Raw genomic sequence first — 14,984 nt, 5'->3', positions numbered from 1 at the left:
GCGGGACTGGCATGTGCCCCTCTGGCCCACCTGGCTGCCCAGTGAGTGGCTCAGGGTTGCAGGGTCTGAAGTGGGGGGAGATTGGGGGCTGGGAACTGGGCCTTCCTCCTGTCTTGGGACCAAGGCCTCCGCTTGTGAGCCGCTGAACCGGGCCTGAGCCAACACCCTGGCTGGACTCTTTCTTTTTTTCTTTCTTTTTTTTTTTTTTTTTTGAGACAGAGTCATGTTCTGTTGCCCAGGCTGGAGTGCAGTGGCGCGATCTCGGCTCATTGCAACCTCCACCTCCCTGGTTCCAGTGATTCTTCTGCCTCAGCCTCCCGAATACCTGGGATTACAGGTGCATACCAGCATACCCGGCTTATTTTGTATTTTCAGTAGAGACGGGGTTTTGTCATGTTAGCCAGGCTGGTCTCAAACTCCTGACCTCTGGTGATCCACCCACCTCGGCCTTCCAAAGTGCTGGGATTACAGGTGTGAGCCACCGCACCCGGCCCCCTTTTTTTTTTTTTAATTTAATTTAATTTTAAGCTCCAGGATACACATGCAGGATGATGGGTTTGTTACACAGGTACATGTGTGCCATGGATACACGTTTGTGTGCCACAATTCATAAACTGGAGCCCTCACCCACCGTGTGGGCAAACTCGGAGTAAGGAAGTGACAAAGGTTACATGAGGTCATGAGGCCCGGCCCTGATAGGTTTGCTGCATCTATCAACCCATCACCTAGGCATTAAGCGCTGCATGCATTAGCTATTTTTCCTAACGCTCTCCCCAACCGCCCTCACCTGACCGGCCCCAGTGTGTGTTGTTCCCCTCCCTGTGTCCATGTGTTCTCATTGTTCAGCTCCCATATAAGTGAGAACGTGCAGTATTTGGTTCTGTCTTCCTGCATTAGTCTGCTGAGGATAATGGCTTCCAGCTCCCTCACATCCCTGCAAAGGACATGATCTCGTTCCTTTTTATGGCTGCATAGTATTCCATGGTGTATACATACCACATTTTCTTTATCCGGTTTGTCACTGATAGACACTTGGGTTGATTCCATGTCCTTGCTATTGTGAACAGTGCTTCAATGAACATACGCATGCATGTGTCTTTATAATAGAATGATTTATATTCCTTTGGGTATATACCCAGCAATGGGATTCATGGGTCAGATGGTATTCCTGGTTCTAAATCTTTGAGGAATTGCCACACTGTCTTCCACAATGGTCGAACTAATTTACATTCCCACCAACAGTGTAAAAGTGTTCCTATTTCTCCACGACCCCGCCAGCATCTGCTGTTTCTTGACTTTTTAATAATCACCGTTCTGACTGGCGTGAGATGGTGTCTCATTATGGTTTTGATTTGCATTTCTCAATGATCAGTGATGTTGAGCTTTTCTTCATGTGTTTGTTGGCTGCGTGTACGTCTTCTTTTGAGAAATGCCTATTCATATCCTTTGCCTACTTTTTAATGAGGTTTTTTTTTCTTGTAAATTTGCTTAAGTTCCTTGTAGATTCTGGATATTAGGCCTTGTCAGATGGATAGATTGCAAAAATTTTCTCCCATTCTGTAGGTTGTCTGTTCACTCTGATGCTAGTTTCTTTGGCTGTGCAGAAGCTCTTTAGTTTAATTAGATCCCATTTGTCAATTTTTGCTTTTGTTGCAATTGCTTTTGGTGATTTCATCATAAAATATTTGCCCGTGCCTATGTCTTGAATGGCATTGCCTAGATTTTCTTCTAGGGTTTTTATAGTTTTGAGTTTTACATTTTATTATTTAACCCATCTTGAGTTACTTTTTGTGTAAGGTGTAAGGAAAGGATCCAGTTTCAGTTTTCTGCATATGACTAGTCAGTTCTCTCAGCACCATTTATTAAATAGGGAATAATTTCCCCATTGCTTGTTTTTGTCAGGTTTGTTGAAGGTCAGATGTTGTAGATGTGTGGTTTTATTTCTGAGTTCTCTTTTCTGTTCCATTGGTCAAGGTGTCTGTTTTTGTGCCAGTTTCATGCTGTTTTGGTTACTGTAGCTTTGTAGTATAGTTTGAAGTCAGGTAGTGTGGTACCTCCAGCTTTGTTCTTTTTGCTTAGGATTGTCTTGGCTATATGAGCTCTTTTTTGGTTCCATATGAATTTTAAAATAGTTTTTTTTCTAATTCTGTGAAGAATGCCAATGGTAGTTTAATAAGAACAGTATTGAACCTATACATTGTTTTGGGCAGTATGGCCATTTTCACGGTGTTGATTCTTCCTATCCATGAGCACGGAATGTTTTTCTGTCTGTTTGTGCTGGCTGGATGCTTTCTCTGGTGGTCAGGCCAGGACCTCCCTGCCGTGTCTGCATGTCCCTGCATGTCCCAAGCCCTGCCATTCCTCAGGATTGCTAGGCTGTCCTCTCGGTGACATTGCCCAGAGTCTCCACCAGAGGAGGAGAAAGTCCCAAGGCTGTCTGCAGGCCATGACTGAAATGTGCTTTTCCCTCAAAGGCACGGTGGCTGAGCCCAGAAGCCAGGTCTCTCACGGCAAGAGAGACACACTTCCCCAGCGTTCTAGACAGACGGGGCCCTCCCGGAAAAAAGGCCTCTCAGCGTTCAATGGTGTTTGTGCATCAGCCCCGGGCCAGGAGCTGTGGTTCTGCTGGCCCCTGCCCACCTAGAGACACAGGTGTTCTCCCCGACAAGGGGACAGGAGAAAGGGGACAGCCTGGTGTCCACCTGCCAGGACCTGGCTAAATGACAGTGGCACATCCACAGCGTGAATTGGATACGGCCCCCGTTATGCTTGAGGAGACTTTTTAATTTGTTTTTTGAGACAAGATCTGACTCTGCAGGATCACAGCTTACTGCAGCCTCAAACTCCTGGGCTCAAGCGATCCTTCTGCCTCAGCCTCTCCAGTAGCTGGGATCACGGGCGTGTGCCGTCATGCCTGGCTGAATTTTTAAAGTTTTTTTTTGTTTGTTTGTTTTTTGTAGAGACAGTATCTCCTTGTGTTGCTCATGCTGGTCTCAAACTACTGGCCTCAAATGCTGAGCGCTTCCCAAAGTGCTGGGATTACAGGCGTGAGCCTCTGTGCTCGGCCATGAAGACCTTTCAGTGATGCATTTCAGTCCATTCCTGCTGCCATAACAAAATACCTGAGCCTGGGTCACTGATACACAATAGACATTTATTTCTCACGCTTCTGGAGGCTGGAAGTCCAGGGTCTTGGTGCCAGCAGCCTCGGTGGGAGTGGGTGCCTCTTGCTGCGTCTTCTCCCGGCGGAAGGTGAGAGGACAATGGGGAGGGGGCCTCTATGGTTTCCCAAGTGCTTCAATGGGGACCCTGGTGACTTAATCACCTTCCAAAGGCCCCACATCTTATAACGATCTTCTTGGGTCTCAGGTTCCAACATATGAAGGCTGGGGACACACAAATTCAAACCGCAGCAGTGACACCCAGGAAAACAGTTGTGACATGCTGTGACAAAGGAAAGCCACAAAGCCACACGTGTGGACCTGATCCAAGTTACGTGACAGCACAAGGGGGTGCACGGAGGACTGAGTGGGTGGTGATGCTGCCCCCGAGGCTGCCCCTGGGAACTGTGAGTGGGGACTTATCTGGGGAAGGGGTCTTTGTGGATGTAATTAAGGACCTCAACATAAGACCATCCTAGATTGGGGTGGCCCGAAATCCAATGACGAGTGTCCTCATAACAGACAAAGACCAGAGCTTTGGGGAGAGGAGGAGAGGCTGCGTGGAGACGGAGGCAGAGACAGCAGCGACACGGCCACAGCCCAGGAAGGCCTGCAGCCCCCAGAGCTGACCTGGGTGAGCCTGGACCCTCCTCTGTGACCCCCAGATTCTGGGCTCTGGTCCCCCGAGCTGTGAGGAAACATGTTGTTGTAGGCCACCCAGTGCAAGGTCACTGGTACAGCAGCCCCGCGAGACCCCTTCGAGGCCCACAGCCCAGCACAGCCACATTTACCGAGTGCCCTCCATATGCCAGCCACGGTTCTAACTGCTCAGCCTCCCACAACCCTCGGAGGTGGAGATGGGCGGGGAACACGGAATGCGCCTGGGCCTCACAGCTGGGGAGTGGAGCTGGGATGTGTACCCCTGCACTGTGCGGCTTCTCTCCCCCAGAGGGTTTCAGACTCACAGTCGGCCGTCGCACTCCGCAAACTGGAAACTCGCAACTCAAACCCCTAAAAGCAAAAGCTGGGGTGCATTTTCTGTTTGCCTTGGAGGGACTCCCTAGGATTTATTGGGGACAGCCGATATGCCCTCCTCATCCCGTTTGGTTTGGGCTGATGTTAAAAGACTCGCCTCCTACTACAGCCCCTGGGGGGACCTGGGGAGCTGCCCTCGGAAGCTGAGCAGCACAGACGCTCCCAGGCATGTGTGCACCTGTCTGTACATGTGTGCATGTGTGTGTGTATGTGCGTGTGTGTGTTTCCCTGGCACTCACAGCATCACCGTCTGCCAGGCTGGGTGGGGCGCAGATGAGGAAGATCAAGGAAGTTCCATACGACCTGCCTTGCCACGATGAGTGAGTGTGAGCTGCCTCCTGTGTGCCCTGACTGCCCAGAGACCCCGGGGACATCACCTGGCTGACAAAGCCTGCAGCTGCCAGCAGTCGGCCGGGAATGCCGCATGGCCAGGTGTGTCACACTGGCGTGGGTGTCGTGCAGCCTCACGCGGCCCTTGAGCTATTTCCAGGTGTGGGCATCATCTCCCAGCGAGGTGCTCAGCCCTGGGGGGGGACAGACCGTTTCCTTCTGGCTCCCTGCAGAGCTTGTGGGCCCCTCCACCCACCCTGCAGTCCCCAAACTCCAGGGACTTGGAGGTCCCCAAGGAGAGAACACGGCAGTGGGAGATGCTGTCATGAGGGGACTCGGGCAATGGGGAGGGACACATGGCCAAGCTGTGAGGAAGAATAAGTTCATTCTCAGAGCAACGAGATTATGTGGACACGGTAAACCCAAGTGTTCTTTTAAAGTGAGATTACTGGGAAACAGTGCTGAAGCTGAGTGTTGTGTGTGTGTGTGTGTGTGTGTGTCCCCTTCACTGTCTCCCTCCCCACTCCCAGCCTGCTTCTCCCTTCCCCAGCTTGGAATCCACGGTTGAGGCTGCTCAGGAACCATCAGGCCCCAGCATGGGTAATGGCAGCTGCTGGTGCCCCAGCCCCCACTGGGTCCTGCAGTAGCTGCTTGTTGGGGAAGGGGCCTGGAGAGGTGGGAGCAGAAGGAAGCCAGGGTCTTGGGGCCGTGGGCTGCCACAGCCACCACAGAAACACTCCAACTGCTCCCAGCCCTGACAAACCAGTGGAGGCGTGTGCTGGTGTTTTGTTCCTGGGGTGGCTTGCGGCCACCTGACTGCCTCTCCCAAGCCTGGCCCTCACCCAGGGGGCCACACTAGCCTCGAGTGCCCGCCTCCGTCCAGAGCCCTAGCTCCCCACTCCTGGGGGCTGAGCCAAGAACCCTGTGGCTGTCCCACCGTCGCCTCCCAGAGGCTTCTCCAGCGCAACAGGTCAAGGAAGGGCTAAGGTTTAGAGTTGGCCCGATCAGGTGATGCCTGAGCTGTCATTGCTGTCACCACTTACACACAGGGTGTGTGGACAAAGTGGTGTGTGCCAGGGAGGGCTGAGTGACCGAGGGCAGGCACGTGGCAGGCTCCTGAAGGTGGAGGTGGCGCTGACAATGGCCACCAGTGAGCAGGGCCCTGGGTGTGCTGGGGCTGACTCCAACCCCTTGGCGCTGCCATGCAGGGGCTTGGGAGAGCCCCTCCCTAGGCACATGGGAGGTGGCACCTCCCTGACCACGGAGCCAACATGTCTGCAGAGGCCCACCCTGCGCCCTGTGCTGCTGCCTGGGGCCAGAAGGACAAGTCGATGTGAAATGGCTTTCTTTCCTCACACCCCTTTGGGATTCAGGCCTGTTAGGGATGGAAGGGGCTGTGCTCCTGGTCCCCTGGAGGAGCGAGCTTCCCGGGCTCTTGGGGGGATCTGGTAAGGTGGATGGTGGGAGGCTCGAGGGTGTCTGGAGCCTGATGGGAGGGGGTGGCAGTGGAGGGTCATCCCCCCAGGGTCTCCCTTCTGGATGTGGACACCGCATGTCAGACCTGTCACCTGGCCTGTCACACTCCATATCCAGGGCCCCTTCATAGGTTTTCTCGACAGGAGAATCAGGTCCCTGGATAGGAGGAGACACCCCTCTGTGCAGTGTGGTGGGGATGTACCCCCAATCCAGCCAGGACCCACTGCAGGGGCCCAGTAGGGGCAGGCACGATTGTGAGAGCAACAGGACCCCAGCAGCTCTCGCTGTGTGCCAGGCACATGGACACACACCGCACAAACTCCACTGTGTGCCAGGCACACGGACAAGCACCACACAAACCCCACGGTGTGCCAGGCACACGGACAAGCACCGCACAAACCCCACGCCTCATTGACCATCCACACCCTGCAGGACGGGCAGCCCTCAGGTGACAGAACCGAGGCTCAGAGAGGGAAGGCAACTTGTGCCAGGTCACACAGCCTCGTAGCCCAGCTCGGCCTAACAAAGCCGGAGCCCTCGGGGATGCAGGTTTCCCCACAAGTTCTGATATAATGTTGGGGCTCTCCCAGCCCAGGGACACAAGCTCCCAGCTCTCTGCATCAAGGAAGGAGACCAGGAGAAGCTCCCCAAGCAATGACAGCTACGAGGCCGCAAATCCCTCCCTCCCTCCACCATTTGTGCAATGTCATTTGTCCCCACTTCTCTTCACCAGCCTCCCACCACTAACCCAACGGACCTATAAGGGGCTCACAGTGTTGGCGTGGACCCTCTGTGGGCCTCCTGATGGCAGCAGCGCCTGGAGAAAGAGGGCTGAGCTGAGGCCTGGCACAGGCAGGGCCCCCGGCAGCCCCCGCCCTTACAATGATGCTGGCTCAGGTGCCCGAAGACCAAAGGAGGCGGCCCAGAAGGTTGGAGCTTGAATCGAAGGCCTGTTCTCTGCCCGCAGCCAGGCCCAGGGCTGTGGCAAAGGAGGGTGATGCCCCAGCCAACATCACCACCCCTGCCGGCCAGCAGCCTCGGCCCAGGCTGGAAGGGAGCAAGGCTCTGCCTGGCTGCTGTGGTCTTTGGGGGAGGGCACGTGGGCCCAGCAGGCAGCTTGCGCTGCGCTCCAGGGCACAGATGGTTCTCATTCCCGTTGCCTCCCTTACACAGGAAAAACAAATCAGCCCAGGGCCAACAGACCCCTTTTTAACCTCGTGTTTATTTTCCTTCCCATGCTTGAAAACGCTGACTGTCCTGTGGGCGGCATCTGCTGAGGGTCTGGCCAGGGCGCCACTTTCCTGACCTCAGGGCAGCTCTCCCAGGGAGGGGCTGGGGTGCAAGGAGGGGCCCCAAAGGAATGCAGCCCATTTCCTGCTCCTGGACTTGTCATACCCGGGGTCACAGCTGCCTTTCAAGGGCCTGGAGTCTCCTGACACCACGGGAAGGCCCAGGATGGTGTCGGGGGCAGGACAGAACCCGGTGAGGCCGGCTGTGGGCCTGGCTGGCTGCGGAGGACCCCCAAGCCATCAGGAGCTGAGGGTAGGTGGAGGGGAAGCCACGTCACACCACATAGGCCCACAGGGCTCCAGGAACTCAGAGGAGGAGGAGGCGGTAGGGGCTGGAGTCCCGGGACCCCGGGTGGGCACAGCCTACTGTGCTACCTGCATCCTCCCTAAGCCTGCACAGTGCCCGGGAGGAAGGAATGGGCAGGCTGCATCCCCATTCCAGGGGAGCTTGGGAGGAGGATGTGGCCACCCAGGGTCTCAGAGGCGGGGGGCTTACCAGCCGTCCCACGGGCCAAGCAGAGCCTGTATTTGTCATCAGTGCCCCAGGTTTCTCTAAAGCAGGCAGACAGCATCCCCACGGTCTGCACCCCATGGCCCCTCCCCGGCAGAAGTTTGGAGAAGGGGGCAAAGTCATGTTGGGGCTGCACAGAAGAGGAAGGTAGGACCCCCGAGGCGTAGGGCGCCCCCCAAGAAAGGCAAGGAGGCCTCAGCAGCCCCTCCCAACGTGGGCGAGGCTACGGGGCTCACCAGGTGGCCTGTGGATGAAATGAGCCCAGAGGCCAGTGAGGCTGCACTGTGACCCAGGGACCCCCGCGGGCCCTCAGAAGTCCCCAGGGGACCAGCAGCAAGGCCAGGCCCAGGGCCTCTCCCCCGCATTCCTTGGGGTGGGGTGGGCTGGGGCCCACACCCCCCAACCCTTCCCCGGGGACTGCCGGCCTCGCGGCGCCCTTCCCCCAGCGTCCGCCCCGCCTCCCGCAGAGGGAGGCACGCGGCGGTGGCCGCCCGGTCCGCGCCCCCTCCCCGCGCGGGCGGCGGTGACATCACGGCCACGGCGGCGGGAGGGGCGGCGGCGCCCCGCGCACATCACTTCCTCGGCGCCTCCCCGGGGGAGGACGGGCGAACGAGGCGCGGACGGACAGGCGGACAGCAGGGCAGACAGCAGGGCCGGCAGCAGGGCGGGCAGGGGGCGGACGGCCACGGCGCGGGGGGCGCTCCCGGCTCCGGCTCCGGCTCCCGCTCCCGCGTCCCCAACCCATGGCGGGCCCGGCCCCGCCCGCGGCCGACGAGCTCCCGGGTCCGGCCGCCAGGCGCCTCTACTCCAGGTAGGACGGGCTGGGCCGGGGCTGGGGCTGGAGCTGAGACCGGACCCAGCTGGGCCGGGACGCGGGGGAGGCTGCAGCTGGGAACAAAGGCAGCTCTGGCGGGCGCGCAGCGTGGCTGAGGATGCGCCCCTCCCTCCAGGCCGAGCCCAGCCCGGCGGGCCAGCGTGTGCCCGCGTGGGCGTCCTCTGAAGCCCTCTTTCCCCCAAGCCAAGGGGAAGGGGGTGGGGGGCTGGGGGGCTGGAGGCGGGGCGGGCAGCTTCTCCAGCCTCATTCCCCTGGCACCTGGCAGGGGCACCATGGGGTGCTTCCCTCCCAAACCTGGTCCTGCCATGCCCGGGGCACTCAGGGGCATCATGGCCAAAGAGACCTGGCTGCTATGGATGGGGCTCTGCCCCTCACCAGCCCTCTATGAGCCCAGTGGGATCCAGCTGGGTCGGAAAGGAGCCAGCCAGGTGGGTGTGTACCTGCCTGAAAAGGCATCTGCCCTCCGGGCACATTCCTGGGTGATCCCAGTGACTGGGCTCTGTGCCCCACGCCTTTGGGGATGACAGGGTGGCCCTGCCCCAGGTGGCATGCCTGCCTGGTGACTCCCAGTGTCCCCCCAGGGGGTGCCCTGGGCCCAGCCGGGCAGGTGCCTGGTGCCCCAAGCAAGGCTGGGTGGTGCCAGGCCTCAGGCAGAGCCACACGAGCGTGAGGTCCAGGCAGGGGCTTGCGAATGGGTGGCAGCCGTCAGAGGCAGGCCTGGCTCCCCAGAGTGAGGGACACTATTGTCCTCTGGACATCTCTAAAACCTGGTGACCTCTCTGATAGGGGTCCCAGCAGCTGACCCCTGGGGGCGCCTAGCCTGGCCCCCAAGGATTCTCTGGCCCCAGCCAAGCAGCAAGCCTCTGCCTGGGGTACCCGAAATGAGGCACTGGTGGCAGCAGCAGCGGACAGAGGCCCATTGTGCTATCCTGGATGGAGTGCTGAGCCCCTAGCTTGGCTCCTGGGCCCCACGCAGGGGAGGGGCGTGAGGGTGGTTTTGCTGGCAGCTGCTGCCAGGGGCCTGCCCTAAAGGATTTTCAAGTGTTTCCTCCGCTGATCTGATCGGCTGTGCAGGGCCGCATGTGCTCCAGGGCAGCTGTGCTGTGAGGTGGATGGATAGCAGCCTTGGCTGCAGTGAGTTTGAGTGTGAGTGTGTGACTGTGAGAGTGTGTGTGTGGAGCTGTGAGAGACTGGTGTCCAAGACCTTAGCCTTGGGTGAGCCCTGCACAGCTGACCACAGAGTTGGGCATTCTCCGGGCTCCAGCTAGAAGCCTGGGGTCCCCTGGGGACATGCCAGACAGGAGCCAGCCCTGGGCAGGGGCAGTGCTCAGAGGGACCACTCAGAGAGACCCCAGACCCAGCCTTGCATCCCCCTAAGCAGGGAGTCCAGTTGAGCTCCAGGGTTGAGTCAGGCCCAGACTTGGGGGAAGCGCGCCAAGCCCTCCAGCAGGGCCTGTGATGCCCCCCGGGAGTCTGGACCCCACCGCGTGGCCACAGCCCGGTTTCGGCAGGCGGTTCCTGGTCGGAGCTGGCTTCAGAGGGGGTGGGCATGGATGCCTAGAGGTGTCCTGGGCCAGTGGAAGCTGTGGGCCAGACGGGAGGGCCTTTTGCTGTCATGCTGGGGCTGGCAAGCAAGACATGGAAAAGTCTCCTGTCTCCTGAAACCGGCGTGCTGGGGACAGCCCACCTGCTGGCGTGGGCGGTGAGCACGTGGATGCCCTGGAGGTGGGCGGAATCCGTTTGGGCACTCGCGTGGCTGTACTGGGGGTCCCTCAATGTGGATGGGGCTCCGGGTTGGCCCAAGGTCTCCTCTGCCCCGTCTACCCACTTCCCACACTGACATTCCTTCCTGGAGAGAGGAGTTCCAGCTTTTAAAATGGGGAACTTTGCCCAGAAAACACACTGAGAGCGAGGCCCATGAATGTGCTCATGAGCCCACCAGGTACCCTGAGGGCCCTGGGTGCTGGGTCGGTGGGACGGGGCCTGGGTGCTGGGTCGGTGGGACGGGCCCTGGGTGCTGGGTCGGTGGGACGGGGCCCTGGGTGCTGGGTCCGTGGGATGGGGCCCTGGGTGCTGGGTCGGTGGGATGGGGCCCTGGGTGCTGGGTCCGTGGGATGGGGCCCTGGGTGCTGGGTCGGTGGGATGGGGCCCTGGGTGCTGGGTCGGTGGGATGGGGCCCTGGATGCTGGGTCGGTGGGATGGGGCCCTGGGTGCTGGGTCGGTGGGATGGGGCCCTGGGTGCTGGGTCGTTGGGGACAGTTAATGCTCAGAACTCTGGCCCACTTGCCAGGGGCTCCCTGGCTCAGAGCAGGGCTTTGGGGTGAAGAGGCCTGGCGGGGACAGGCCAGTGGCTGAGAAGGCCCCGGAAAGTGGGGAAACCCTGGGTGGTCCTCTCCTGGCCTCCCAGCTGCATTAAGGCCACCTGAGTGCTCCCCGGGGCTGGGAGAGGGAGGGGGCAGTAGAGCAACCCACCTTGGGGTGACTCTGTTGGAGGTGCCCTCCAAGCAGCAGCCACCAGCTCCCAAACAGGACGTCGTCAGGTGTGGACTGGGCCCCCCTGCAACCTCTCTGGCCACATGGCCATGCTACCCCTCACCCTCACTCCATCCTTCCTCCCTCCCCTGTCCCCTTCCTGGGCACCATCCCTGGTGGGCCGCTGGGCAGCGACGGGCCCTAGGAATTCCCGGCAAGCCTGACCCCAGGTGTTTCCTACAGCTGGGTGACCTTCAGTCCCCTCTCCAGTGATTCCAGCTCCCGCTGTGCTCCCAGCCCGGTCCTACCCGTCACTCTCTCCCCTCCCCTGGCCACTGAAGGGGAGCCAGTGTGGTTTTCCCTGGGGGTGTCTGGCTGGGGGATGGGGCAGATAGAGCCAGCTGTGAGCAGGGTCTCTTGAGCATCTGCTCAGGGGCCAGCATGTAGGTGATGGCCTTGGGGAGGGGCAGGTGCCAATTCTGATAGCAGGGCTGGGACTGAGGGACACGGTGTTCGGGTGGCCGGAGGTAGTAGAAGTTGCCGTGCTGGCTTGGGAGCTGGCCTTGGTGGTGGGCACCCCAGCCACCATGGAGGGTTTGGGGGTTCAGTCTGTTGACGGGGACTGGACAAGGGAGAGCCATTCTACGTCCTGCCCCACCCTTTGGCCAAGCTGTCCTGAAGGTGGACAAATGGCCCGGCCTGAGTAGGACCCCTGAGCCCACAAGGCCTCAAGGTAGGGAGAAGAGAGCCCAGGGCCTGAAGACCCCCACCTGTCCTTGGATTCCTGCCTCTGCTCAGACCCCGTGGCCGTCTCAGGGATCAGACCCGCCCCCCCAATCCCCGGCCTCTGTCGGGTTCCAGCCTCCTCATGGGCCACAGCTGGCTGGAGAAGCTGGGAGCCCAGCTGAGAAGGACACCGGGGGCTTGGGAAGTTTGAGGAAAGGAGCCAGGCTAGGGGAGCATGGTCCATGCCTCCCAAGCCCCACGACCTGGGGAGCGGCATCCCCCAGGCCCCGAGTGGCCCTGACCCCTTTAGACCTAGGCCCCTGTTCGCACCTTGGCCAGTCAGGTGAGGGAGAGCACAGAGGGCCCGGCGGACGTGGGGCTGGCATGGTGAGGACTCTGAGCCCACCCCCGCTGCCCCATGCTGGCACCGTGGGCTAGTGCCAGGGAGGCTGGGGAGGGGGCTGGTTGGGGTCAGGGGTGGAGCAGAGGAGGCACAGGGGCCTGGAGAACCGGGAGGTGGCCAGGGGCCACCACTGCGCGGAATTCCAGCTTTGCCCAGCCCTGGGCCAGGCCTGGGGGAAGAGGTGCTGTGCTGGGGGCACTCACACACTCTGGACGCCATTCCTCTTTCCATTCACAAACGTGCCTGGCGCTACCGAGTGAGCCCAGTCCTGGGGCAGAGCAGCCTCCGCTGGGAACTGGATAAACGTTTACAGAGGAGTTGGCGGGTGACTGACGGAAGGGCAATGCCGCTGGTCCCAGTCCCCGGAGGAGCACGTTGGACGGGATTACCCCAGGGCTCCCCGCCCCGCTGCTGACGAGGCTGACCCAGCCTCTGAGCTGTCCTTGATCCCTTGATCCACACCAGGGCTTGGGGAGGCCCCTGAGCACCTGCTGGAGGGCTGGCGGTCCCCTGCCAAGCTTTAAACCTACCATCCTGGAGGTCAGAGGGCAGGGAAGCCTGAGGCCAGCTCACCCCCCAGGACCCGTGGCCATGGTGGGGCGAGGGCTGGCTTGGGGGAGGAGGGCCTGGGGCCTGGCGATGCCATCTCCTGCTGTGGAGGGCCCGCCCCTGGCCCTGAGCTTGGCGGAGAAGGCTGTGTGCAAGGTGGTGTATGGCGCCCCCCGCCCCCGCCCCCGCCCGCTGCTGCTGCCCGTGGGCCTGGAGCTGTGGCTCTACGTGCAGAAGATGCGAAACCTGCAAAGGAAGAGGTGCGGCGGGCAGCGGGTGGGGTGGTCACGTGGGTGTGGGTGCCAGGGTGTGGTTGGAGGCTGTCTTGGGACGAGTGGAGGGGACACCCCACCTGGTGCAGCTGCAGGTGGCTGGCTGCATTGCCTGGATCCCAGATTGGAGGTGCAGAATGACAGAGGCCCATCCGAGCACCCATCCCCGACTTTTAGGCCCAGGCCCTTCCCAGGCTAGAAGCCTCCTTCGCCTTGAGCCTCAGATGCCATGTGTCCGGCCGGAAGGGAGGTGGGAGGCGGCTCCCATAATCAGACCTGCGGAGCAGCAGCGTCTGGGCTCCGCAGACACCCAGGCCTCAGGCCTGAAGCCCCTCTCCTCCGATGTTGCCTGGAAGGAGGGGACAGTAAACCGAGTCAGACCACTTGACAAACGGCTGGGTGGGGCAAGTGGGCCTTAATTAGGAAGCCTCTTGCATGGCGTAGGCCGCAGGATGGAGCTTGGCTGGTTGCCATGGCGACGGTGGGCTCCTGTGACCCACGTGGCATCTGGATGGCCATTCCCAGAGGGATGGGTGAGGTGGCTGTGAGGTGCCTGGCAGGTAGTGGGTGGGAGGCCCTGGCCCTGAGGTGAGAGGATGGCTTGAGCTCAGGAGTTTGAGACCAGCCTGGGCAACATAGTGAGACCCCCGTCTCTACCAAAAAAAAAAAAAAAAAAATGAGCTGGGCATGATGGTGCAAACCTGAAGTCCCAGATACTTGGGAGACTGAGGCAGAAGGATGGCTTGATCCTGGGAGATGGAAGCTGCAGTGAGCTGAGATCGCACCACTGCACTCCAGCCTGGGTAACAGAGCAAGACCGTGTCTCTAAAAAATAATAATAGTAACATAAGTTTTAAAAATGAAAAATGGAAGCAACAGAAAGCAAACAGGAATGATGGGGCCGGCCTGCAAGCAGCCGAGGCTGAACCCTTCCCCCACTTCTCTGAAATCAGGTCCCTCCTGGGCTCCAGCTGTGTCTGCCACCTCCTGGGGCTCCCCAGGCTGTGCCCTTGCTGAGTCTTTTGTGGCTTTCCGGGGACACCCTGTAGATGGGGGCCCGTCTGCTCACACTGGGCACCCCATGGCATCTGCTGGGTGTGTCCTCCCCCCACAACCCTCCACCCAGGGCAGCGCAGCAGCCTGAGGCCCATGTGACCTGTAAGAGTAGGATGGGGAAGGACACCAGGCCCCAGAGCAGGCAGCAGGGAGGTGCGGAGCCGGGCAGCCACGGAGGGACCCCACACTCCTTCCCGGCAGCTGAGTGCCAAGGGCAGCTCCCCAAGGCCCAGGGTGGGGGTCCCTCGGTGAGCAGGGCTAGGGTGGCAGCTGACGCACGGGGTCCTTGGGGGTTGTGCAGGGCCCAGGGTGAGGGGTTTCTTCTCTGAAGTCCCTTCTCAAAGGCGGGGGACCAGGGCCAGCCAGGGCGTTGGTGTTCAGAAGAGGGCCTGGCCCTTGGGGTTAGATGCCACTCACAGGGCGAAGTTCATCTTGGGATGGGGCGCCATCCGCATCTTCCCACAGCAGCGCTGAGGGTGGCAGGCAGCACGTGGGAACAGTGGGTTCTCAGGCCAGTCCTGGCTGGCAGCGGCGAGCACTTAGCTCTGTGGGTGGGGGACCAGGAGGAGAGGGGCTGGGACTGGCTAACCCTCAGCCACACCTCCGCAGCACTGGTCTTCCCTGGAGGCTTGGAGGCTAACTGAATCCCCAGGCCCCGGCTGGGAGAGGTTAGGGGTGGGGGAGGAGCTGAGATCAGATCCCCTCCCCACCTGACCCCCATGTGGCCTTCACCAGCCCCCACTACCGTCTGGGAGCCTCAGCTGTTCTTGGTGGGAGTTGGGAGGCCTCTCCCAGCAGCTGTGGTCGCTCAGGAGGATGGCGAGGGTGCCTGGCCCCTGCAGCACATACCTCTGGGATTTGGGTAAAGG

At 60.3% G+C, this 14,984-nt stretch overlaps 1 protein-coding gene across 2 annotated transcripts in view; it reads left to right on the top strand.

The window, feature by feature from the left end:
• Positions 1-8,218: 8,218 nt before the first annotated feature.
• Positions 8,219-14,984, top strand: part of GPSM1 (G protein signaling modulator 1) — a 31,193-nt gene continuing 24,427 nt past the window's right edge. The window contains exon 1 of one of the 2 annotated variants that reach the window (XM_055270383.2): positions 8,219-8,613. In XM_055270383.2, coding sequence (XP_055126358.1) covers positions 8,546-8,613 — 68 coding nt within the window. In that variant the 5' untranslated portion in view covers positions 8,219-8,545. Of the gene's footprint in view, positions 8,614-12,355; positions 13,048-14,984 lie in introns of those variants that run through there. The other variant, XM_055270382.2, reaches the window with a different exon arrangement.

This window comes from Symphalangus syndactylus, chromosome 3, assembly GCF_028878055.3.
Source record: "Symphalangus syndactylus isolate Jambi chromosome 3, NHGRI_mSymSyn1-v2.1_pri, whole genome shotgun sequence".
In the NCBI taxonomy this organism is placed as follows: domain Eukaryota; kingdom Metazoa; phylum Chordata; class Mammalia; order Primates; family Hylobatidae; genus Symphalangus; species Symphalangus syndactylus.
The sequence above is the reverse complement of the archived record's forward strand: the minus strand, read 5'-3'. Positions and strand labels throughout refer to the sequence as shown.